Below are 26187 nucleotides of genomic sequence, written 5' to 3' on the forward strand. Positions count from 1 at the left end.
GGATGGAACTAGATCTAGACCCATGCAACTGGGTATATGTGACAACTGGGCACTTGAAACATGGCTCTGAATTTTCACTCATATATGATTTATATAATTTAAACATGGCCTAACCTCCTTCCTTCCTTCTTTCGCACTCCCTTCTTTCCTTCCTTTCTTCCATTCTCTTGTTTGTCCTGTCTGCTAAGGATGGAAGGCAGGCTCTTGTGCATACTAGATGAGCACTGTACCACTGAGCTCCATCTCTAGCCATGTGTGACAGTGATTACTGCACATGACTGACTACTCCAGATACTTGACAACTTCTGAACCTTCTTGAATGTTTATGTACTACTTTTTCAATAGTGCTTTAGCTATTTTGGTTTTTCTAAGTAATACTTAATGAACACCAAGGATGCCATTTCTTTGCCAGTAAAAAGTTGCAAGTCTTGCTTTTGCACAGAAACTGATCAAAAACCTTAAAAAAATACATATTTGTTTTAAAATACAAAATTACAAAAGAAAGTTGAAAAGAAGAAAGGAAAGGGGAGTAGCTCAGCATTAAAACATTTGCCTTAGCAAGTGCAAGGCCCTGGCTTCCATCTTCAGCTCTAGCGGTTAAAAGGAAGAGGGTGACAACCTGGAAAGAAGACGAAGCCTGAGTCAGTGACTACTCTTAGTGCTCCATTCAACCAATGGTCTTGTATCTAAAGATGAGGAAGATTTTATGAACTAGCAAGTAAAGTGAAAGCTGCTAGGCAGTTTATTTGTATAAATTATATGATTCAATTGCATGTTTAAAAGATAGATTTAAAAAAATCAAGTGTTGGGGCTGGGAAGGTGGCTCAATGGTAGAGTGCTTGCCTAGAGCATGCATGAGGCCCTGGGTTTGATTCCTCAGCACCACATAAGCAGAAAAAGCTGGAAGTGGTGCTGTGGCTCAAGTGGTAGAGCACTAGCCTTGATCTGAAGAGCTGAGGACAGCGCCCAGGCCCAGAGTTCAGGCCCCACAACCGACCAAAAAAAAAAAAAATCAAGTGAGGAAAGGGGTTGTCCTTGAAACTGGCTGTGGGTGAGGGGCTGCCAGGTGCTTTTGTCATACTCTAGGTGACCCAGTGCAAGGCTGTGATCTCCATGGGAAAGCTCGTGAAGCTGTGCTGGTGTGCAGGTTGGTGTGGTGTGGTACTTTCTCTGCCTATAAGGTTCGATACAATGTTCAGAAGAAATTAATCAGGTGGAGCCCTGGTGGCTCTCCCCTGTAATCCTAGCAACTCAGGAGGGTGAGATCTAAGGATTGAGGTTTGAGGCCAGACTGAGCAGGAAAGATTACGAGACTCCATTAACCACCCAAAAAGCCAGAAAAGGAGCTGTGGCTCAAGTGGTAAAGCACTAGCCTTGAGCACAAAAGCTTTGAGTTCAAGCCTAGGGATAGGCATCAAAATAATAATAATGACATAATTAAGTAATAAAGGCTGGGACTGCAGCGTGTTACCTGGAAGTCGGAGCCAAGGTCTTTGGCCAGGATAATCTCCTTGCAAGACCCCTGGGGCCCCAAGAAGGGCTCAGGCTGCTCCTTGCCGGGGACCCCGAGGGCGGAGTCGGCCTTCCTGGCGAAGGCGTTGAGCTCCTGCTGCAACACGCTCAGCCGCACCAGGATGGCGTGGACCAGCTTGGCGTCCCGGGGGCCCTCGCTGTTGTCGGGGGCCTCGTGCAGCCGGAAGTCGGTGCGCTCGTTGTCCAGGCACAGCCGCAGGCCCGCCGAGAAGCCATTGGCGTCGGCCACCAGGACGTCGATGGCCTTGCTGACCAGGAGGGCCTGCTCCCGCAGCCCGGGCAGGGCCTCGGCCTCGCGAGCTCTGCCGAGCCGGGCGGCGGCGGTGCCGGCGCTGGCGGCGCTGGCGGCGGAGGGCGCCTCGCCCGGCGGGGCGGGCACGCACTGCGCCGAGTCCCCGGCCTCCGCGTCCGTCTCCAGCGCGGGGCGCGCGCTCTGGCTGGAGGCCAGGTCGCAGCGCTGCAGGTTGGAGAGCAGCACGCGGTTCTCGTACTGCAGCTTCTTGACCTTGCCGCTCAGCTCCCCGATCTGCAGCTTGGCGGCCGCCAGCTCCTCCCGCGAGGGCTCGCCGAGCGCCGGGCCGCTGCCGTCCTCCGACGACGGCGCGGGCGCGTCGGCCTCGTGCTCGGCGCGGTACTTGGCCAGTTCGCTCAGCAGCAGCTTGTTCTGGTCCTCCAGCTCGGCCGACGAGCGCCGCAGCAGCTCGGCCTCCTCCTCCACGAACTGCAGGTGCCGCCGCAGCTCCGCCAGGCTCTCGCTGCACTCGCCTGCGCCCAGCGCCGCTGCCAGGGCCAACCGCGCCTCGGGCCCCCCAGGGCAGCCGCCCGGGCAGCCCACGCCGTGGTCCCGCAGGTCGTCCATCTCAGCGCGCAGGCCCCGGTTCTCCACCTCCAGCTCCACGATGCGGCGGCTCAGCAGGTTGGCTTCCTCTTCCACCAGCTTCAGATGCACCTTCAGTTCCGTCTCCCGCGAGTGCGGGGCGTCCGCTAGCTCCTCGGCCGACAGGGCGGCGTCCAGGTCCCCGTAGAGCGAGCGGTACTTGAGCAGGTCTTCCTTCATGCTGTCGTTTTCCTTGGCCAGCTTGGTGAGCTTCTTGCACATGAGGGCCGACTCTTCCTTGGCGAAATGCAGCTGGCACTTCAGATCCGCACTGTCCTCCTGGAGCAGGGTGCACAGGGGGACAGACAGGTTGGTGGGGCTCAGCACTAACCATGTGCTGGGCTGACGCAGCCCAACCCTTGAGGGCCTTCTTATTACAGTTTCCCCACACCTGGAAAATGGGGTGGTAAAACTCCTTGCCTCCATAGGAAAAGCACCTGGGACCTGGGCAGGCCATTACCATTAGCAGCAGAATACAATGGTATTCTGTGCCTGCCAGGCACAACAGGTAGCATTTGATTTTTTTTTTTTTTTTTGGCATGCTTGTATCTGATTCTTAAACTCACCAGAGGCATAGACGAGGAAACTGAGGCCAGAAAGTTGAAGTGATTCACTACAATTATATGTCAATCAAACCTGGGGCTAATGATTTACACCTGCAATCCTAGCTACTCGGGAGACAGAGATCTGAGGATCATGGTTTGAAGCCAGCCCAGGTAGGAAAGTCCATGAGACTCTATTATTTCCAATTAACTATCAAAAAGCCAAAAGTGGAGGTGTGGCTCTAGTGACAGAGGGCTAAACTTGGGCAAAAAATCTCAGGGACAGCATCCGAGCCCTCCTGAGTTTAAGCTCCAGCACCTACACATGTGTATGCATACACATGTGTATACACACACACACACACACACACACACACACACACACACACACACACACACTCGCAGAGTCAGACAACAAAGCCAAGGTCAGTGATTCGAGTCCTTTGGAATTATCACGTAAGTTAGCATGTTGGTCTTGCAAGAGTCTGGCTCATAGGCTACCCTCCTCTCAAGTGAAGTTAGTTTTAGACTGCCACTGCCTCAGGAGCTATTGGGTAGTACCTGTGCTGAAGGCTTCTTGTCTGTCTTTCCCAGAGAACGGGTTCCTCTTTTCTTCAAGGAATGCTGCAGGGAGAGAAAAGTCTGAATTGAAATCTCACAAGGTAACACACATCCAAAGAACAATCACAAGCCCCGGAGACACACTGAGCATCCTGAGGCCTGCTTGTCTACATCCAGACCTTCACCCTTAACCACTGCTGAGCCAGAGGGCCCTTAAAACCACCAAGTGGTATGCAAAGGAGGGGAACAGGCCAGAAGTACTAGAGGAGATGACTCTTTACTCCCCAAGTCCAGGGCTTTCCCCATGTCTGCCACACATTGTGATCCAATTGGCCTGGACCAAGACCCGGAAATCTGAGTCCTCTGTTCTTGTTTGCCTTTCATTAGTCAGATACTTCCAGAGATCTCGAACACAACAGTGACTAAACCACACAAGGTACCAGGGAGGATGCCATGTTGTCAGGTTTCATGGGAACTTGAATTCAGAATGGATACTAATGAGAGTAATGAATATGGATGCAAGAAACAAAATTTACATAGGAGACTCAAACAATCACAAGAGGCTGATGACAATTAAGGATTTTAAAAATCCAGAAGCACTTGGGGGGGAGGGGGAAACGGAATCAATAGATTCAACTATACAAATGAATTCTATATGGAAAAAAATAAAAGTAAAGATATAAATAATAAACTAGAACAAATATTTGTAATTCATAACACTGATAAAGGCTTGATATCCTAAACATGTAAAGATATCCACAGATACTTAAAGGGCCAACAAACCTGTAAGAAAATGGGCTAGAGCTCTGGGAGTTCACAGGAAAAGTGAACGTGTCTTTGCCCTATGAAGACAATCAGCCCCGCTCCCAAGGGAGAAATTCCAATGATAACTGCATGGAGCCACCATTTCTCTCACAACAGATTGGCAAAAATCCAAACCATCTATCTGACAAGAGTTTGTTAGTAAAACCCTGGCAAAATCAGGATGCTCTTTTATTGCTGGCAAGAATGCAAATGGAGAAAGGTGGTTTGCAGCACATGTAATCACATCTACTTGAGAGGCAAAGGCAGGAAGATTAAGGTCTGAAGCCAGCTCCAGGCTTTTAAAAAATAATATGAAGCCAGGTACCAATGGCTTATTGTGCCTATCATCCTAGCTACTCAGGGAGGAGGCTGAGATCTGAGGATCATGTTTTGAAGGCAGCCCAGGCAGAAAAGTCCCCATGAGACTCTTATCTCCAATTAACCACTCAAAAACCATAAGTGGAGCTGTGGCTTAAAGCGAGAGAGTGCTAGCCTTGAGCAAAAAAGCTCAGAGACAGCGCCCAGGTCCTGAATTCAAGCTAACAAAAAATAAAAATAAAATAATTATTATATGAGACTCAATTGAGAAAAATAGCTAAAGCTGAGCTAGATCAGGAAGGAGGTCATTGAGATGAAGTTCCAGTATCAACAACAAAAAAGGAATGCAAAATGGCACAACCCAACCCCTATGACAGGCAATGTGAGGAAATGCTATAATAATCAGTACTACACTTCCTATTTTAAAAAAGTCATTCAATGAGATGCATGATTCCACTAAACACTTCCTCCCAAGAGAGGGGTGATTCATGTTGGCAAAGTATAAACCACACTCGGGTTGTTTTAACTTCTTATGTTGGGCGGGTACAGTTTCTGAAACTGCTTCCAGGTGATTTGGAACAACGCTCACTCCCAACTCTTATCTCTCACACTTTATCCCTGAAAGTGAGAGCCACTAATGTAACCTAAGTACCATTTTACCGAAACCAAGTCAGGGACAAGAATCTGTTCAAGGTTTCACAGTAAATCCAAAGCCAGCCTGGGATGGATGTGTCCTTGTCACAACTTGATCTCAAGTTCCAAACACTGTGCCAGGGTCCCAGGGGAGCTAGCACAATGGTTCTCAACCTGCATGTACATCAGAACCCCCTGGGGGAGGGGAATTAAAAAATAACTGGTGTCCCCGGCACCACTCTCAAAAATTCTGATGTAATCGGTCTGCTGTCTCAGGTATTAAGATTAAAAAAAATAAAAACTAAAAAAAAAACTTCCTTCATAATTCTAAAACAGAGGTTGGGCCAGGGGAGGAGCTCTAAATGGTCACTTAAGGGTATCTTAAAATCTGGTGCCAGTGGCTCATGCAGTTAATCCTAGCTACTGGGAGTATCGTGGTTTGAAGCCAGCTCAGGAAGGAAAAGCCATGATACTCTCATTTCCAATTAACCACCAAAAAAAAGCTAGAAGTGTAGCTGTGGTTCAAGTGGCAGAGTGCTAGCCATGAGGGAAAAAAAGCTCAAGGAAAGTGCCTATGCCCTGAGTTCAAACCCAAGACTGTCACACAAACAAATACAAGCAGAGCTGAGCACTGGTGGCTCACACCTGTAATCCTAGCTCCTCAGGAGTATTTTAAAATATTCAGTGTATTTTAAAAGGACGGGTTGGGAAGGTGGCTCAGTGGTAGAGCGCTTGCCTTGCATGCATGAGGCCCTGGGTTCGATTCCTCAGCACCACATAAGCAAAAAGAAAAAAGCCGGAAGTGGCGCTGTGGCTCAAGTAGAGCGCTAGCCTTGAGCTGAAGAGCTGAGGGACAGCACCCAGGTCCAGAGTTCAGGCCCACGACCGGACCCCCCCCCCCCAAAAAAAAAAAAAAAAAAAAAAAAAAAGGACAAACTTGGGCGGAAGTATAGTGCAACATTTGCCTAACATGTAGAATGTGCAAGGCTCTGGGCTCAATTCTCACCTCCCCACCCCAGTATGATACTGAAACAGGGTAGCAAACTCTAGGATACATGAATTACATCTTGATAAAAATGTTACTAAAAAAATATCAACGGTAGTGGGCATGCCTGTGGTATAGAACACCTGCCTAACATGGGTAAAGACTTAAATTCAAACCACAGTATTACCAAAAAGAAAATTATTTAAAGAAGAAAACAGCACAATACCACTGTACAAAAATATGGTTTTTCCCCTCCACCATTTTTAGGGGGGAAAATACTCTTCAAATTTATTTCCTTTGCAGGGGGCATGTTGGGGATAGAACCCAAGGCTTCATGCATGCCAGGCAAGTACATTGAGCCACATCTCCAGCCCCAAATCTGTCACTGTAAAACACATTTGTGGAGCCAAGAAAGCCAATGTCCCTCTTCTTGTGCTCCTCCATTCTCTCCTCTACCCTTCTACTGGAGGCTCTCAGCCCTTGGGTGTTCTGGAGCTGTTTTTAGACCTTTGGCTCTGTGTTTAAAATTGAAATAGATGGTGCTGTTTTGGACTTTCTTTCCTTCCTATGCTTATTTGATTCTGTGATCTTGATTTTTATAATAAGAACCTTAGGCAAAAGAAAACCCTAAAATAACCACCATTTTAAAGTTTATATCCATGTAATATGATCCTGTACATTACCAAGACAGTGTAAACAATATAATCCCTTGTGTGTTTTAAATGTGTGTGTGTTTTAATACAGAGAAATGTGCACTATTAAGCAAAGAGAAGGATCCGGAAAGATACAAAATACACTGTTAATTCTGTACCAGGCTGAGGAAAAAATACAGAGGCGGTTACAGTGGTTGTATATGGGTTTTTATATTAGTTCTATTACTTCTAAACAGATGCCACATGCACAGGATCCAAAATGCAATGGAAGGTGGGGGCGTGGACAAAAACCAGTTCCCAGTTCTCCCACCCCAAGTCAGCCATCAAAACCAGAACTTGTTCTAGCTTTCTGTAGAGGTATGCTTGGCATGTGTTTATGTGCCTTTTTTTTTTTTTTCTGACCAGTCCTGGGGCCTGAACTCGGCCTGGGCACTGTCCCTGAGCTTCTTTTGCTTGCTCAGGGCTAGCACTCTACCACTTGAGCCACAGCGCCACTTCTAGCTTCTTCTGTTTATGAACCCAGGGCTTCCAGTTTTTTCTGTTTATGAACTCAGGGCTTCATGCATGCTAAAGCACTCTACTACTAAGCCACATTCCCAGCCCCATATATAGGCTTTTGTAATGACTTTTTTTTTTTTTTGCTTCACTAAGTATTACACATACATATACTTTAAAACAGTATACACAGAAAAACTTATTGGAAGTATATATTCCCACCCAAATAAAAATTCTCTCTGGGTACTGGATTGCAGGTATGTTTTTCTTCCTTATGGCTGGTTGTCTTCTACTTTTCCCTGATACAAATGCATCACTTGTTACCTGCTGGGGGGGGGGGGGGGGAAGGTAATGAAAAAGCCATGACATGTTTTTCAAATGAATTTCCCCTAAGAAGTCATCAAATGCCTTCCTAGCAACAGAAGGAAGGTACAAGAAAGCTAAGTGGCTTAAACCACCTACAGAGGAAAAAGGAGGTGGCAGGCAGAGAAGGCTACATCAGCACCTCTTAGGACTAGAGTGGTTTCAGCCATTCCACATCATGTGGAGACCACTGGGGCTCCAGCACTACCCTTCAGTTCAGGAGGGAAAACAAGGCAGGCTCAGAGCATAAGCCTTCCCTCCCTTCTGCAGGGTAGCAGCTGGTCAGGGAGCTGGGGGGCTGCCATGCCCCTCAAGGGAGTGGCAGCCTGTCAGAGCAGCCCCTTTGTGGAGCCCTAAGGGGTGGAGCCAGTTCTGGCCCAAGAGCAGATGTTCTGGCCCTGAGCCCCTGGAGGGCAGACCAGGACAACCAGAGGGAAGGAATGCATCTAGGGAAGGACCCAGCCAAGGACACTCTCTCTGATCTGGCAGGCAGCAGCCACTCACCAGACCACACAGATCAGCTCAGGTGGTGCCTCTGGGCATCCCTCCTTCAACTACTCCCAACAGGGGCTGAAGTGCTGTTCCCAGACACCTTCTCTGTAGCCTAGCCCAGAGCTGCTTGAGCATATGTCTGGAGGGGCCCTCAGACTCTCCAACCCCTATATCCTTCCACTCTTCCAAAGGCTGCCTTCCACACAAAGGGCAGCCTTCTAGAACAAAATGAACCCAGTATAGAAAGAGCTGGGCAGATTATCACCAAATGTGGAGGATGCTCAGAATGGGCTCACTGGAAGCCTAAGTGTGTTATGTGCACAGAATTGGCTCTGCAGGAACTTTGGGGTGCAGGTGTGAGATGCTTCTTCAAGACCAACAGCAAAACCAACATGCTCCAGAACAGCCAAAACAGCCAGGCAGACAGGCCACATAGCTCCTAGTTACAGGGAGAACATTTGGGAGGGTCAACCATGCTCACATCATGTCACTGGGACAGTGTGGACTGCAGGCTTGGCTTGCAATGCAGCTGGTGGGAAGACCCTCATGAGAGACAACAGGCTCACTCAAAGGAAGTAAAGGCTTCTCTGGGTCCATAGCCAGCTACTGGTTGCAATGGCATGACTATAGAAAGTACCAAATTGAGCAGTTTTATTCTACACTAAGCACTTTATCTACTTGCCCCATTTAATTCTCCCAAACAACCATTTAAAGTGGAGATTAATATTCCCATTTTAGAAATAAACCAGGCATTGGAGCAGTTATGTATTTTGCCCAAGATCACAGTCACTTGCAAATAAGACAGCCAGAACTCAAAACCTATATGGCTCTAAATCTGAGTCTGCCTTATAGTGTGCAGGCCAGGGCCAAACCACAGGCAGAACTGGGAATTGACCTCAAGCCCTCTGACGCCAGGGTCAGTGCCCTGGTAGGAAATCCAAGTGAGAAATTGGTGCCACAAAGGAAGGTCCTCTTGCAATCTGCAGACCCATAAAGGCTCGGGAAACTTAAGAGGGTCTTTGGAAAGATCAGGATGGGGCAATGAAGGCAGGGGCATCCCAGAGTCTTGGGTTTAAATCCTGTCTTTGCCTTTCTTGATTTCCATCCATAGAAAGGAATTCTACTCCTGGGTATGTATCCCAAAAAATGGAAAGAGAGGGGCTGGGAAGGTGGCTCAGTGGTAGAGCGCTTGCCTTGCATGCATGAGGCCCTGGGATCAATTCCTCAGCACCACATAAGCAAAAAGAAAAAAAAGCCGGAAGTGGTGCTGTGGCTCAAGTGGTAGAGTGCTAGCCTTGAGCTGAAGAGCTGAGGGACAGCTCCCAGGCCCAGAGTTCAGGCCCCACAACCGGACCCAAAAAAAAAAAAAAAAATGGAAAGAGACTCACAGAAATATACACATGAATGCTCACAAAAGCACAACTCATCACAAGCCAAAAAGTGGAAACAACCCAAATATCCACCCACTGATGAATGAACAAGTATAATGAGGTCTATCCATATAATGGATTATTATTCAGCCACAAAAAGACAGAGGTCCTGATACAGGCTTCAATATAGAGGGCTAAACCTTGAAAGCATTATGCTAAGTAAAAGAAGCCGTCACCCAAGATCACATATTGCATGACTCCCTTTGAATGAAATGTCCCGAATGAGCAATCCATAGAGACAGAAAGTGGATTAGCAGTTTCCTAGCAGCTAAACAGAAGAGGGAATGATTGCTAACAGGTATGAGGGCCATGCGAATGTTCTAGAATTAAAGAGTATAGTTGTGGGGAGGGGGGGAGGCAAAAAAGAAAGTTTTAGCCAGGCACCAGTGAGCTCATGCCTGTAATCCTACTCAGGAGGTTGAGAACTGAGGATTGAGGTTCAAAACCAGCCTGGGCAGGAAAGTCCATGAGGGCTGGGAAGGTGGCTCAGTGGTAGAGCGCTTGCCTTGCATGCATGAGGCCCTGGGTTCAATTCCTCAGCACCACATAAGCAGAAAAAGCTGGAAGTGGCACTGTGGTAACACTTTTACTCTGTTTGGAAGCAAACATAGAGAAATTCCACATTATTTAACTTTGATGTCTGAAAACCCTGATGACAAACCAAATTGGGTTAGAGATGAAAGTGGATGGTTGATAAGCAAGGCCTAAGAATCTGGGTAGTTAGGTCTAGATAGCTTACTTTCTACATTTATTTTCCTTCATCCTAATTCTTAAATATTCCATTCTCTTATATCTTTTTAGCCCATTCAGATCTGCTTTGGAAACAATAAAATGTGCTATTAAAGAACTATGTGGAGGGGCTGGGAGGGTGGCTCAGTGGTAGAGTGCTTGCCTTGCATGCCTGAGGCCCTGGGTTTGATTCCTCAGTACCACATAAGCAGAAAAAAAAAGCTGGAAGTGGTGCTGTGGCTCAAATGGTAGAGCGCTAGCCTTGAGCTGAAGAGCTGAGGAACAGCGCCCAGGCCCAGAGTTCAGGCCCATGACCGGATCCAAAAAAGAAAGAAAAGAAAGTCCATGAGACTCTTTATCTCCAACTAAGCCCAGAAAAAGCCAGCAGTGGCCCTGTAGCTCAAGTTGTAGAGTGCTAGCCTTGAGCAAAAGGAGCTCAGAGACAGTGCCTAGGCCAGAGTTCAAGCTTCAGGACTGGCAAAAAATAAATATAAATATAAATAAAGACTATAGTGATGGTTGCACATGATCATGCATATAGTAGAAAAGTTGTATACTTTAATTTTGTATGTATGTGCCAGTCCTGTGGCTTGAACTAAGGGCCTGGGTGCTGGCAGTGAGCTTTTCTGCTCAAGGCTAGGGCTCTACCAATTTGAGCTATAGCTCCACTTCCAGCTTTTTGGTGGCTAATTGGGAATAAATATCTCATAGACTTTCCTGCTTGGGCTGGCTTTAAATTGTGATCCTCAGATCTCAGCCTCCTGAGAAGCTAGGATTACAGGCATGAGCCACCAGTGCCTAGCAAAGATGTATACTTTAAATGGTGAATTATATGATTTGTAAATTCAGTCTCAATTTTAAAATTGTTAAGAAAGTGTAGCACCAACAAAATGACGCTAACAACACAATATGTGGGATATGAGAAGACTGTGGAGGGTTAAACAATGTTAGGAACAGTGCTTGACACAGCAGCTACATTATAACAAACTATATCAACACTCAAGGAGGGGCAATGCTGCTGGAGAAGAAGGCGGCTGGTGTTATGATTCTTGAGCAGCAGCCCAGCTGGGCTACGATGCCACAGCAGTACACAGTGAGGGCGTGCCATCCTCTCTTCTGTCTCGCCAAGAGCTGTCTCCATGGCAACTGCATCCGCTCAGGCCAGGAGCTCCCATTCCCAGTTGGGTGACAGCATCGCCTCAGCAACCTGTCAAGATGGCAAAGGCAGATCCCAATGATGGAGCTGAGGCTCTGGCAGAGAACTGCTGAGGGACCCTCGTTTCCATAGAAACCATGTCAGGAAAAAGTGGGAGGAGAGAGAGGATAAACAGCAAATAAACACTGGGTAGATACTGAGACATCATGGGCACATCAAGAGAGACAGACCAGCCTCGCTGGCAGATGCCTTGAAAGGAAGTGGCAGTGTGTTCTAGCACCTATTCTGTGCCAGGCTCCACATTTACAAACTTAAAATTTAAATGTGAAATTTCACAAATAATACCCAAGCCCAAGTACAACATTGGTCTTGATATGTTACCACGCTGTTCTTAAACTTCTGGGCTTATCCTCTTCAATAGCTACAACTACAGATCCTATACCACATCTGGTCTTTGTACATTTATTTGTTGCCAGTCCTGGGGCTTGAACTCAGGGCCTGAGCATTGTCCCTGGGCTTCTTTTGCTCAAGGCCAGCATGCTACCACTTGAGCCATAATACTACTTCTGGATTGTTTATGTGGTACTGAGGAAACAAACCCAGGGCTTCATGCATGCTAGGCAAGCACTCTACCACTAAGCCACATTCCCAGCCTTCATATATTCTTATTTAAACAACAACCCTAACTTAGTCTGATGGTGTAGCTTAGTGGTAGAATAGTTGCCTAGCAAGAGCAAGGGCCAAGGTTCTATGCCCAGCACCACCAAAACAAAACCAACCAAACAAAAAACCTAACTACAAAATTAATAGAAAAAAATGTGGAAGTTATTCTCTCCTTTACTCCTACCATTTTTAGTACCTTTACTTCCACTTATTTATTTTCTGGTGCCAGTACTGGGGTTTACATTCTTACTTAGTATTTGTCTGCTCAAGGCTGGTGCTCTACCAATTGAGCCACACCTCAACTTACAGCTTTTGCTGATTAATAGGGATGGCTTTGAAAAAAATTTTTTTGTCCGTCAGGGGGCTTGAACTCTAGGCCTGGGAGCGCTGTCCTTCAGCTCTTCAGCTCAAGATAACACCCTACACCACTTAAGCCACAGAACCACTTCTGGCTTTTTCTGTATATGTGGTGCTAAGGAATTGAATCCAGGGCCTCATTTATGCAAGGCAAGCACTCTACCACTGAGTCTCATTCCCAGTCCTGGTTTTGAATCTTGATCATCAGATCTTAGCCTCCAGAGGGATTACAGGCGTGAGCCACTAGCACCCAGAGATTCTCACTATTTCTAACTCTCCATACAGTAAGCCTTCTGACGATTTTTGCTGTGCATACATGCTTCAAAATCTACTCTGGTACCAGTGTTAGGTATGGTGGTAATATGCCTGCAATCCCAGAACTCAGAAGACTGGAACAGGAAATCCTGAGTTCAACGCCAACCTGGGCACACAGTGAGACCTTATCTCAAAACAAAACAAAACAAAAAGCAACAACAAAACTCACTCTGGCTCTGTTGTATGTAGCAGTTCACACAATATATGCAGTTCTATAACTTCCTTTTCCTGATTTATTATATACCTTGGAGATCTTTCCACACTGGCACATATATGTCCACTTAGGGCTTGAACTTGGCCTGAATGATGTTCTGTCTTTGTGCTCAAGGATAGTGCTCTACCACTTGAGCCACACACCACTTCCAGCTTTTTCTGAATGGTTTATTGGAGATAAGAGTCTCACAGGCTTTTCTGCCTGGACTGTCTTCGAATAGTGATCCTCAGATCTCAGCCTCCTGAGCAGTTAGAATTATAGGTGTGAGGCACTGGTACCTGGCTATTTATCACCTTAAAAAAGGTGCATTAACTACTCAGGAGGCTGAAATCTAAGGATTGAGGTTCAAAGCCAGCCTTCAGGTAGAAAAATCTGAGACTATTAACGTCCAATTTACCACCAAAAAGCCAAAAGTAGGGGTTGAGCTCAAATGCCAGCCTTGAGTGGGAAGAGGGAAACAAAGCAAGGACCTAAGGCCCTGAGTCAGTACTGGCACATACACACCAAACAACAACAACAACAAGGAGCTGGGAAGGTGGCTCAGTGGTAGAGTGCTTGCCTTGCATGCATGAGGCCCTGGTTCGATTCCTCAGCCCCACATAAGCAGAAAAAGCTGGAAGTGGTGCTTGGCTCAAGTGGTAGAGTGCTAGCCTTGCTCTGAAGAGCTGAGGGACAGCACCCAGGCCCAGAGTTCAGGCTCCACAATTGACAAAAAACAAAAACAAACAAAAAAAACCCTAATATAATATGTATCATTTTAACCATCTTTATTTTCTTATTATGGTAAAACACACATAACATTAATTTTGTTGTTGTTGGTTGTGAGGCTTGAACTCTGGGCCTGGGCTCAGCTCTTCAGCTCAAGGCAAGCACTTTACCATTTGAGCCACAGTGCCACTTGCGGTTTTTTGGTGATTAACTGGAGATAAGAGTCTCACAGACTTTCCTGCCCAGGAACCGTGATCCTCAGATCTCAGCCTCCTGAGTAGCTAGGATTACAGGCATGAGCCACCAGCACCCAGCTGAAATTTACCATTTTAACTTTTTGGTTTTTTTTTTTTGTCAGTCGTGGGGCTTGAACTCTGGGCCTGGGCACTGTCCCTCAGCTCTTCAGCTCAAGGCGAACGCTCTACCACTTGAGCTACAGCGCCACTTCCGGTTTTCTGGTGGTTTATTGAGATAGGAGTCTCACGATCTCTCCTGCCAGGGCTGGCTTTGAACCCCGATCCTCAGATCTCAGCCTCCTGAGTAGCTAGGATTACAGGCGTGAGCCACCAGCACCCGGCTTTGGTTTTGTTTTTAGCGCATGCTAAGCACATACTCTACTACCTCCAGCCTTAGCCATTTTTAAGTATATGGCTCAGTGGAACTGAGTACATTCATAATGTGCAATTATAGCTACAACCTGTCTCCAAAACCCTTTCATCTTCTCAACTATGGCCTATTAAACAACCATTCCTCACTCCCTCCCCACCTAGCCCAGAAACCACTTAGTCTACTTCTGTCTCTATGAATTTGCCTACACTAGGTATCTCATACAAGTAGACTATGAAGAATTTATCCATCTGGCTGGCTTATTCACTTGGCATGCCCATCTCATCTATGTTTGAGTATGCCTTGCTACTTTATTCCTTCTACAGGTTGAACACCGTTCCATTCTACAGAAAACCTTATTTTGCTTGCCTGCCTATCTATTGATAGACATTGGGTTACACTTGAGGTATTGTGAATAATGCTACTTCTATAAACTTTATGTTTACAAACATCCCATTTTCAATTATGTAGGGTTTATATGTAGAATCAGAATTGATGGATTTTTTTTGAGACACTATCGTATCATCATATTCTTTTGTGTATGTGCTTTAGTATTTTTGCTCAATGTTGGTGCTCTACCTCTTGAGCCATAGCACTACTTCCAGCTTCTTTTTCTTTATGGTGATTAACTGTAGTTAAGAATTTCAGCTGGGGGCTGGGAAGGTGGCTCAGTGGTAGAGCGCTTGCCTTGCATGCATGAGGCCCTGGGTTCGATTCCTCAGCACCACATAAGCAAAAAGAAAAAAGCTGGAAGTGGCGTTGTGGCTCAAGTGGTAGAGCGCTAGCCTTGAGCTGAAGAGCTGAGGGACAGTGCCCAGGCCCAGAGTTCAGGTCCCACGTCCAGACCCCCCCCACACCAAAAAAAAAAAAAGAATTTTAGCCGGGCGCTGGTGGCTCATGCTTGTAATCCTAGCTACTCAGGAGGCTGAGATCTGAGAATCACAGTTCAAAGCCAGCCCAGGCAGGAAAGTCTGTGAGACTCTTATCTCCAATAAACTACTAGAAAACCAGCAGTGGTACTGTAGCTCAAGTAGTAGAGTACTAGCCTTGAGCTGAAGAGCTGAGGGACAGTGCTCAGGCTCAGAGTTCAAACCCTACGACCCACAAGAAACAAACAAACAAAAAAAGAATTCCATGGACTGTCCTGCCTGGGTAGGCTTCAAATCTTGATCCTCAGATCTCAGCCTCCTGAGTAGCTAGAATTACAGGATGAACAACTGACATCTGGCTTGGTTATTCAATCTAATTAATGATCTGAAGTCACCTCATAAACTGGCTACTGCTTATATGTTGGCATCACAGAAGTAGCAACTGATACTTGGGAGAGGGTCATAGCCATGTCTCCACTGCTAAGGAAAGGCTGAACTTGCAAGCTGTTCTTCTCTGCTCACTTTTCTTCCTTAGTTTCCCTCTGCACAACTAAAACAGGCTGAGCTGTAAGGTACTTTTCTTTTTTTTTGTCTGTTGTGGGGCTTGAACTCAGGGCCTGGTGCCATCCCTGAGCTTTTTGCTCAAGGCTAGTGCTCTACCACTTAAAGCCACAATGCCACTTCCAGTTTTCTGGTAGTTAATGTACCATGTACCTTCCTGCCCAGGCTAACTTTGAACCATGATTCTCAGATCTCAGCTTCCAGTAGCTAGGCTTACAGGGATGAGCCACCAGTGCCTGGCTCTTTCTTACTTTCTTTTTCTTTGCCTTTCTTTCTTCCTTTCTTTCTTTCTCTTTCTTTCTTCCTTTCTTTCTTTCTTCCTCTTTCTTTCTTTCTCTCTCTCTTTCTCTCTCTTCTTCCTTCCTTCCTTCCCTTTTTATTGGCCAGTCCTGGAGCTTGAACACAGGGCCTGGGCACTGTCCCTGAGCTTATTTGCTCAAGGCTAGCACTCTACCACTTGAGCCACAGCACCACTTCTGGCTTTTTCTGTGTATGTGGTACTGAGGAATCAAACCCAGTGTTTCATGAATGCTAGGCAAGCACTCTACCATTAAGCCACATTTCCAGCCATAGAATTTTTTTTATTTTTTATTTTTTTGCCAGTCCTGGGGCTTGAACTGTGGGCCTGGGCACTGTCCTGAGTTTCTTTTGCTCAAGGCAAGCACTCTACCACTTAAGCCACAGTGCTACTTCCTGAGGTACTTTCTGAAAGTGAGTCTCCCCCTTTTCATCATGAGGTGATGGAGGTAGCAGTAATAAGATAGTGTGAAGATGACATCACACCACACCTGTGCTACTAGGTACTACTATGGGCAGGCTGTGGCTGTGAGAAGCGAGGGGCCTTCCACCCATCTGTCAACCAGGGCAGGGTGGCACAGCAATTTTCAGTAGCAAATCCTCCTCTCTACACAAGTGCTGGTACATCACACCAACACACCCAGCAGGAAGGGCAGCTGAAGGACTGTTCTGTCTGCAGGGCTGTGGTTTATTCGACTTGGATTGCTGACATGTAGGCCCCGTGGGGAAGCAGCTGGGTGCCCCTGAAGAATGTACCAGCCTTGGATGGCTTGTGAGCAGCCAGCCAGCTGAGGCTCCCAGGTGCCTCTGGGGCTAGAGGCCACCCAGCCATCTGGAATGCAGGTGACTGGAATGGGGGAGCAAGAGTGGGGGGAGAGATTCCAGTCTCTAAGAGTCACCCAGGGCAAAGTGTTGCCACCAGCATCAGCATTCTGCAGACCCCCTGGGGCCTACAAGACCTTGAGGCCATCCCACTCTCTTGGGGTCTGTTTGCCCATTTACAAAATGTATCAATGCCTTGATGGGCTTTCTAGAAAGTTATTGTATAATGTAGTATGGAACATGCTAGATTCCTAACAGCAGGAGAGAATGTGCCAGGTTGAGCCAAGATGAGGAGGGGGGTGGTAACGGGTCACACTCAGGAAGTGTGTAATTCAGTATATGCAGTATATGCTCAGGAAATGCATGCTGGACAGGTTAAGGAGGCATAGCAGAGAGCTTCCAGCCCCACAAGCAGATTCCGGTGAGGTGACGCTGCACCTGCTGCCTGCCCCAGGCCACTGTGCCGGTGGCCCTCACCTCTCTGGGCCGCTCCAGCTCCGTCTGCAGCACCTGCTTGGCCAACTCCGTTTCAATGAGTCGCTGCCGCAGATCCTCATTCTCCTCTTCCAGCCGTGCCCGCTTCTTCTCCACCACCTCAAGCTCCTTGTGCAGACGCATGGAGATGTCCTTAGAGACCTAGACCACAGTAGGGGGGACAAGGGCATGAGCAGGCTGGAGGGTACTGGCTTGGACACTTAAGTCCTGCTGACTGTCCTACTTTACCTACAGAGCAATCAGATGCAGGCCATTCTTTTCTCATCATCCCCAATTAGCAGAGGCACAAAGGGGGCCTAAGAGTCTTGCATTCAGAAGGTGGCAGATTCAAAGCCCAAATCTGAGCACCCTCTAGGTACCCAAAAGCTATAATAGTCCTGTCTGGTCTAAGAAATTACTTATTTATATGTGGCATTTAATGGTCCCCAAACCTGGCCCTGCCACCCTCTGGCTCTGTCCTCAGGTGGGGCCTGGGCTCATCTTGAGGATGGCATAGGCTGGAGTGGAAGCCCAGAGCAAGATGAGCAACACATGACCCTGGACAAACCACTCCCCAGCTCTGTGCCTCAGTTTCCTCAGCTATAAGTGGGCACTGCAACACCAGGACCAACCTCACAGAAGGATCAAATCAGTTCACATACACAAGCTTTGGCTCGGTGCCTACCACACTGAGTGCCGAGTGAGCACTGGCTGCTGCTCCCAGGAGCTGATGGTGAGGGAGCAGGACTTGCTGGAGGTCACAGTAACCCCCAGGACTGTTTCCAGTTGTCTGGGAAATAGAACACGCCCGGAATGACAAAGGCTGGGCAAGCGTCCAACTCATCCCTATAAAAAAGAGCTAACAGAGCAGTAATCTCCAATCCAGGATGAACTAGCAACAGCACCCCATTTCCTGAAGGACACCCTCTGTCCTGTTCCATGCTGGTTATGTGGGAAGGTCAGGAAAAATGAGGACAGCCCCTCTGAGCTGATAAATTGCAAGTAGACTCCAACCCTGAGTGGGTCAGGTAATGCCAATTGTTGAATATCTACAGGGTGTTAGGATTCATTCGTCTCTATCCCCAATCTGTCCCAGCCCAGGTTACTGACAAGGACTGCTGCTCTGAGGAAGTGACATGCTCAGGGTCACACACTGCTAAGGGCAGGCTGAGCTAAACTGGGAGCCCCAGGGATTTGAAGGAGCCAGTGGAGTCAGATTCCTCTGAGGGTCTTGAAGGCTTTAGCAGCATGACCTCTGTGTGGGGTACCCAGCCCAGTGCCATGCTTCCAGGATCAGAAATGGCTGTGGTACCGCCTCTCTCCAAAAGAGAACAAACAGGGCTCCCCCTGGTTCTGCCCTCTGCCTGGGCACAAGCCCAGCTCAGCACAGACCCTTTGGCAGTGTACAGGGTACAGGGCAGGCCAGAAAAAACAACAGCCAGAAAGGAAACTTGGTATTACCTCCCTTCCTTCTACTCCCCCTGTCCCTCTGGCCTGAAGGTCTCTAAGGACAGCCAGAAGGACAGTTCAGGATCTATGAGCCTCTTCAACTGCAATGACCACGGCAGGCCACCAACCTTCCCTTGTTCATGAAGAAGGGTGAGCAATGTCTCAGTATCAGCAAAGGACATGACAGGGTAGAAAACGAGATATGAGCTGTGAGCTAGGACAAGTTGTTTAGCATTTAGTAGAGGGTTGACACAATCTTCTCACAAGGGCTGCTAGAAGGAATAAATGACCTAATGCTGGAGTGGTGGCTGGAACAGAGAAGGTACTCATAAAATACAAGGCTTTTTATTCATTACTATAATTTTAAACAATTAATCCTATTTAATGAACTGTAGAAGTTTACTTTATATTTTCATGAACTTGGCCAACCTGGTTTTGATTTTGTAAAATACTTCAGATCCACGCAGAGTTGCTGAAAGGACACAAGGTCAAGGTAGCATCAACACAGGATTTTTTAATGAACTGCCAAGATGATTGCTTTGTAGGACACATTCAGCTTCCAGCTATGGTCCCTGTTTGGGGGCTAGTTAAGTCACCCAGGAAGCCCCTCAACTCTTTCTTTCATCTTACTTGGGCAGGGGGGGGCGGGAGGAGGGGAAGTACAAAGGTGGTGAGGTATAGAAATCAGGGCACCAGGGCTGGGAAGGTGGCTCAGTGGTAGAGCGCTTGCCTTGCATGCATGAGGCCCTGAGTTCAATTCCTCAGCACCACATAAGCAAAAAGAAAAAAGCCGGAAGTGGCGCTGTGGCTCAAGTGGTAGAGCACTAGCCTTGAGCTGAAGAGCTAAGGGACAGCGCCCAGGTCCAGAGTTTTCAGCCCCCCCCCCCCCCGAAAAAAGAAATCAGGGTACCACATCATGCCTGTGCTCACAATGGATGAACAAATCAGACTGAAACAAGGGAAAGGGAGAAAAAGGAACAAGGAACTAGTTGTGTATGGAAAGTTGCACCTCCCTTCCACTGCCCACCAATCAATGTCCAGGGTGGGCTGCTGAGGCCAAGGTTCCTTTCCCAACTTGTTCCAAACTATCCCAACCTTGAACAGCTTCAGACAAGCTTCACTCCAGCTGGGGAGATGCCCCATCTCCACCACAGCTTCCACCTGGGGAGGCCACTTGATTCCCATGAGTCAATGAGTTGCTGGGTCTTTTCCCCTTCTGCTCCCATGGAATCCCTCCTCACTCCCAGGATGATATGTCAAGGAAACCTATCCTAGCCAGGTACAGATGATTCATGCCTATAATATTAGCTACCAGGGAAGCTGAGATTGGGAGGATCGTGGTTGCAGGCAGAAAAGACCATGAAACTCTTTCTTAGTGGAAGAAGCTGGGCTTGGTGGTATGTGCCTATCATCCCTACTATAACGGGAGTCCTAAAACAGATCATAGTCCAGGCACGTACCATGGCAAGAAGAAACCTCCATCTCAAAAATACCCTGTGCATAGGAGGCTGAGATCTGAGGATCATGGTTCAAAGCCAGCCCAGGCAGGAAAGACCATAAAACTCTGATTTCTAATAAACCACCAAAAAACCAGAAGTGGCTCTGTGGCTCAAGTGGTAGAGTGCTAGCCTTGAGCTGACGAGCTAAGGGTTAGCACCCAGGCCCAGAGTTCAAGCCCCATGACTGACAAAAAATAATAATAATAACTTGTGTAAAACAGGACTGGAGGGGTGGCTTAGCAAGAGAGTACTTACCTAGCAAGTATGGGGCCCTGAGTTCAAACCCAAGTACTGCACCCCACAAAAAAGAGAGCCCACCAACTTAGCTTGAAAAATTAAAACAGAAAAAATTACAACATAGACAAAAAAGTATACAAGCTTAGATGGCCCCCCTACAATGTCTGGTAGCCCCAAGGGAGGCCAAAAGAGCAAAAAGCAGTATTGCTGACAGACAGACAGACAGACAGGGTAGCTGGAGCTAGAGGCTGGGCTTGCCTAATCCTCAGGGCTCCATGCTTTCCATCCCCTAAAGAAGCCCTGTCATTATCCCCAGTCTGAGGCTCAGAAAGGAAAGGCCATTTACCCAAGGTCACACTTGCTAGATGGTATGAAACCAAGATTAGAAATCAGGTCTAAAGTCTAATCGGTCTAAAGTCTTGCTCTCAAACTGACGCTGCAATAGGGAGAAGCCTGAATACATATTGATGTTGCTACCACCAATAAAAGTTTAAATAAGAAGTCCCAACAGAAGTCCTGGCTCAGTATGCCAGGCACTTGAAAGACTCCATGTGCCTGTCTCATTTGATCCCGTTCAGCTACCCCCAGACTAGAGGGGGCGGGGATACCAGGAGGGGTGAGGCAGCTGCAGCTTCCGGAAACCAGAGCAAATCCCCAAAGCACAAACAAATGCGCTCAGCCATGAAGTCATGGTTTATAGTGCTGGAGCCTGGCTCCAGCCTAACAGTCAACTGCATGTAGCCCCCACTCCCTGGCACATTCGCCCCTAGGCTGCTGGGCCTCAGGTTTCAATGTCTCTGTCACCCTGACCCTCAGGGAAAGGGATGGGAACTCTTGCTAAGGAGCACCCCTCAGTCAGAAGGCATTCTATTCTTGCCTGTGGGTGGCCAAAATCTCCAAGAATGCCACAATGATGGGAGTGTTAGCTCTATTTCAGATGAGGAAACTGAGGCAGAAGAGAGGGGCAGATTGTGCAGAGAAGCAGATCGCACAGAACACCTAAGAACTAAAGCCAAGACCAGGGCATTTTCCCCAGAAATGCCTGTGCCCAAGACAGGGAAAGTACTACTGACAGGTCCTGGGGACTGCCATAGGGGCCATTGCAGATGATAATTTGGACCCCCAGAGCCTTGGGACCTGGCACCCGCCAACACATGCTCAGTTCCTGGGCACCACTTAGCATCTCTTCATTTAAATTATTCCATTTTCTATTCACAAAAGTCTCTAGAGCTGCCGAGTGTCGGTGTAATCTAGCTACTCAGGAAGCTGAAATCTGAGGATAAAGATTGGAAGCCAGCCTGGGCAGGAAAGTCCATGAGACTCTTATCCAAAAAAAACTACACAGAAAAGCTAAAAGTGGTACGTGGCTCAAATGGTAGAGTGCTAGCCTTGAACACAAAGAGGCTCAGGGACAGCACCCAGGCTCTGGGATCAAGCCCCAGGGCAGACAAAAAAAAAAAAGTCTCTAGAGGAAAGAAATAGTCGTATCTCCAGTTTCCTCAGGAGGAAGCTCAGAGATGTGAAGAAGCTTACCTAAGGTCACACAGCAAGCAAGTCTCTGCCCACTGGCCCCTGCCTGCCTCTAGATGGACAGAGGGCCCTGCAGAGGATCTATAGGTCTGCCCAGACATGGGTGCCAGCAGAGTGAATCAGGGGGTGGGGTAGACTAGAAATGGGAAACCAAAGCCTGACTTTTCATTCATAACAGCCCTTACTAAAAACGTAGCCACCCGCTGTGACTCAAGCGGTAGAGCACTCACCTTGAGCTGGAGAGCGCAGGGACAGCGCCCAAGCCTAGAGTTCAAGCCCCATGACTGACCAAAAAAAAAAAAGTCTCACCAACCTTCCTGCTAGACTGGCTTCAAACCACAATCCTCAAACCTACCTTGAGCTGAAGAGTGCAGGGACAGCACCCAAGCCTAGAGTTCAAGCTCCTTGACCAAAAAAAAAGTCTCACCAACTTTCCTATCTAGATTGGCTTCATACCACAGTCCTCAGATCTCAGCCTCCTGAGTAGTTAGAATTACAGATATGAGCCACTGGCTCCCACTTTCTCTCTCTCTTTTTTTTTTTTTTTGGTCCTGTCGTGAGGCCTGGGCGCTGTCCCTCAGCTCTTCAGCTCAAGGCAAGCACTCTACCACTGAGCCACCTTCCCAGCCCCTCCCAGCTTCTCTTAATTCTTACTACCATCATTTAAAAGTTTATTAGCAGAAACTATAATAAGTGCTTTGCAACCAGTACTATTAATTACAATGATTATTTACTTTTAGACAACCATAAGCAGGTCTTTGCTAAGAACTTTACAAGCATTGTTTCATTTAATACTCTGCTGGTGTACCCATTTTGCAGATGACAAAATAAGACACAGATGAATACAATTGTCCCAAAGGGGCTCAGAGTGTGGATCAGTGGCAGTTAAGCCTAGCATGGCATGTTAGCCTAGCACCTCAAGAGTTCCAAGTTTAAAGTAGAATTAGGGTCTGAACCCTTCTTCCTGATACCCATGTGTATCCTTTTAACCACTAGATTGTGTAGCCTCTTTCTCATAATAAACATTGAATGGATGAATTCAAAAAAAAAAAAAAAAAAACGTAGCCACCCAATATAATTAATAGAGGGCAAAAACCTTTAAGATTCAGTTAAGCTAAGCCCCCGAACTGGGGAAATTGAGGCCACATGTGGTAGGGGCCAGTCAGGTGGAGAGCCAACAAAGAAGCTGGCAAAGCAAGTCTGGAGAGTTTCTAGGGATCCAGGGATCCAGTCCAGGCATCCCCAACTGAGCCTATCAAGTGGGCCCAACAAGCAGGCCTGGGCAATGCTGGGGGAAGCCGCATCCTGAAGACCTCTCAAAAATACTCTAGAACACCCCAACATGTTGGGACAAAGGGTGGTGGCCAGAGATGTCCTGCACAGGCAGAGCCAGCAGATGAGCTCAGCGCTGCAGCTGCTGGTGTAGACAGGGAAAGGAGGGAGAAAAAGGAGGGAGGAAGGGGCACAGCCAATGCTGATTGGCTAATTCAAATCCTAACAGAAGGGGCCCCTCCCCTCCACCCTAACCCCAGAGAGTTCCTCCCACCCCCATCTCCAGCTACTCCTGCCCTGCCCAACAGGCAAGGGGGAGCTGATGATCGTGGAGCCCACCCTTTACACCTTGCCCCTGTGGGAGAAACAGGCATCCCTTCCTCACCTCCTCTTGCAGAAATCCTCAGCAACTGGGAGAGAGTGAAAAAAAAAGAATGATTCCTCAGCGTTTCTTTGGCTCTCTCCTGCATATTTCCGTCCTCCCCTAACACTAAACACTCTCTCCTCCCAATCCAGAGCTTAGATTTTTGACTGTTGGTTTTTTCTTTCTTTCCTTTTTAAATAAGGGCTCAAGTAGGCATTAGTGGTTCACACCAGTAATCCTGGCCACTCAGGAGAGATCTGAAGATCTGAAGAACACTGTTCAAATCCAGCCCTAGCAAGAAAGTCTGTGAGATTCTTATCTCTAACCATCCAAAAAAAAAAAAAAAAGTCTGGAAGTTGAGATGGAGTTGTGGCTCACATGGTAGAGCATCAGTCTTGAATGGAAAAGCTAAGAGATAATGCCCAGGTCCAGTACCAGCATAAATTGGGAGATGGGGTGGAAGAGGAGGGGTGGGGTGAAGAAGGAGGGTCAAACCATCTCCAGCCCAAGCTGTGCCTGGAATTTGACTATTTCTATTTATCTAGCCATTTATTGCCAAGTGCATCTATCCCCCCTCAGGAGCAGATGTGGTTTGCTCCTGAACAATCAGGGCTCCACTCTGATCAGTTTCCACAGAGGAAATGTCAAGACTTGAGGTGATGTTGAGGTGGCACTCATTGAGCTGGCACTCAGTGTTGACTTACCCTGGTCCCACAGATCTCTGAAACAGCACTCATGGCCCCTAATTAATAGGGTTGTTTCTTGTTTTTTACATTCCACTCCATGGCTTGAATTTGCCAGTGTCTTCTGGCAGCAGGTGGGGAAGGGGAGGATCCTCATCCTGCCTAATCCCCTGGGTCCTTCAAAGCCACCTCTTTCCCTTCTGACTGAACCACTTCTCAGAAGTCACCTCAGCAGGGAGATTGCGTAGGACTCCCTTTGCAAGCTGTACCACATGCCTGGGGAGCCCCAGCTTGAAATCCCTCCCCCAATCCCACTGAGCTGAGTTCTGAGGATAGAAGGCTGGTCCAGAGTCCCCAAGAAGTTTGTTTCCCCCCTTCCCCCACTCTACCCCACACAAAGTTCCACAGACAGCCAAGGTGGACGTCTCTCCTGAGGCCCCACCCCTCCTTGGCTTCCTGAGGCAGATATTGAGGCTTGGGAGGCTGACAGCTTGGTTTCTGCCATCTACATGAGGATCCCCGCTGACCTTGGTGAGGTGCCTCAGATTACATCTAGAAAATGGAAATAATAGCTAACTTTTTTTCTACATTTTTTCTACATTATGTAGAACAAGCTGTTTTCACACTCATTTTACAGATGAGCAAACAAACATAAGGACTTTGCACAAAATCTGGGCATACTGAAGGCGAGTGTAAGCCAGCCCTGTGCAGCAATAGACCTTTACCACTCTCATTAGTCCAAGAAAGCTCAGAACTATGCAGGGATAATGGAAACCCAACACCTAGCAGCCAGCAAGAGGTATCTGCTGTTAGTGGGTTTCAGATTATGATAGCACCTTGGGGTGCCTTTGGTAGAAGGCCTGTGGATTCACCAGGAACACTCACTTTGCAAGCAGGGAAACTGGGGACCAGATAGGTAGTGTAACTGGATACACAAAAGTGAGCCACAGACCTGAACTGAGCCCCCACTAGGGTTCCTGGCCCCATCCCCTAGCCAGGGCACCTGTGAAGGTTTGCCGAGGACCCCAGGCTGACCTTGACATCCTGCTCCAGCCCTCGGATGAGTTCACCATCCACCTGGCCAGTCTGGGCAGCACGGAGGCTGCGGCGCTCAGCTTTGCGAAGCCGGTACTGCAGGATGCGGCAGGTCTTGCTGGCCTGGTCCAACTGCTGCCGCAGCTCCTGCAGCTGGTACACATCCTCCTCCATGTAGACGTCCCGCATCTCCAGCATCTCCGCCCGCAGCTCCTCAATCTCATCCTACAGGGGGAAGAAGTAGTCAGGTCCCTGGGCTCCAAGACAGTGGCCACACCCTACATGAGCCAGTACCCAGGGTTCTAAGAATAGTAGGATGGATAACAGACCCCAAGGATGTCCATACCTAAACTCCCAGAATCATGTCTTAACATGAATGAATACATGCCTTACGTGATAATAGAGACTTGGCAGATGTGCTTAAGTATCTTAAGGGAAGGAATTATCTGGGTGAGCCCAATTTCATCTCCAGGGTCCTCAGAAAAGGGACACAAAGCCAGGTGCCAGTGGCTTACACCTGTAATCATAGCTACTCAGGAGGCTGAGATCTGAGGATTGAGGTTCAAAACTAGCCCAAGCAGGAAAGTCTGTTAGACTCTTATTTCCAATTAATCACAGAAAAAGCTGGAAGTGGCGCTGTGGCTAAAAATGGTAGAGCACT

General features: G+C 47.7%; 1 protein-coding gene across 1 annotated transcript in view; it reads right to left on the reverse strand.

Moving 5' to 3' along the window:
* The window catches only part of Soga1 (suppressor of glucose, autophagy associated 1), a 79545-nt gene that overhangs the window by 31096 nt on the left and 22262 nt on the right, over positions 1-26187 (reverse strand). Inside the window, exons 2-5 of the mRNA XM_042694804.1 lie at positions 25527-25751; positions 17461-17619; positions 3514-3576; positions 1472-2689 (exon numbers count right to left, since the gene is read on the reverse strand). Of these exons, the coding sequence (XP_042550738.1) occupies positions 1472-2689; positions 3514-3576; positions 17461-17619; positions 25527-25751 (1665 nt within the window). The remainder of the gene's footprint in view (positions 1-1471; positions 2690-3513; positions 3577-17460; positions 17620-25526; positions 25752-26187) is intronic.

This window comes from Dipodomys spectabilis, unplaced genomic scaffold (genome assembly GCF_019054845.1).
Source record: "Dipodomys spectabilis isolate Male_0828 unplaced genomic scaffold, ASM1905484v1 ptg000175l, whole genome shotgun sequence".
In the NCBI taxonomy this organism is placed as follows: domain Eukaryota; kingdom Metazoa; phylum Chordata; class Mammalia; order Rodentia; family Heteromyidae; genus Dipodomys; species Dipodomys spectabilis.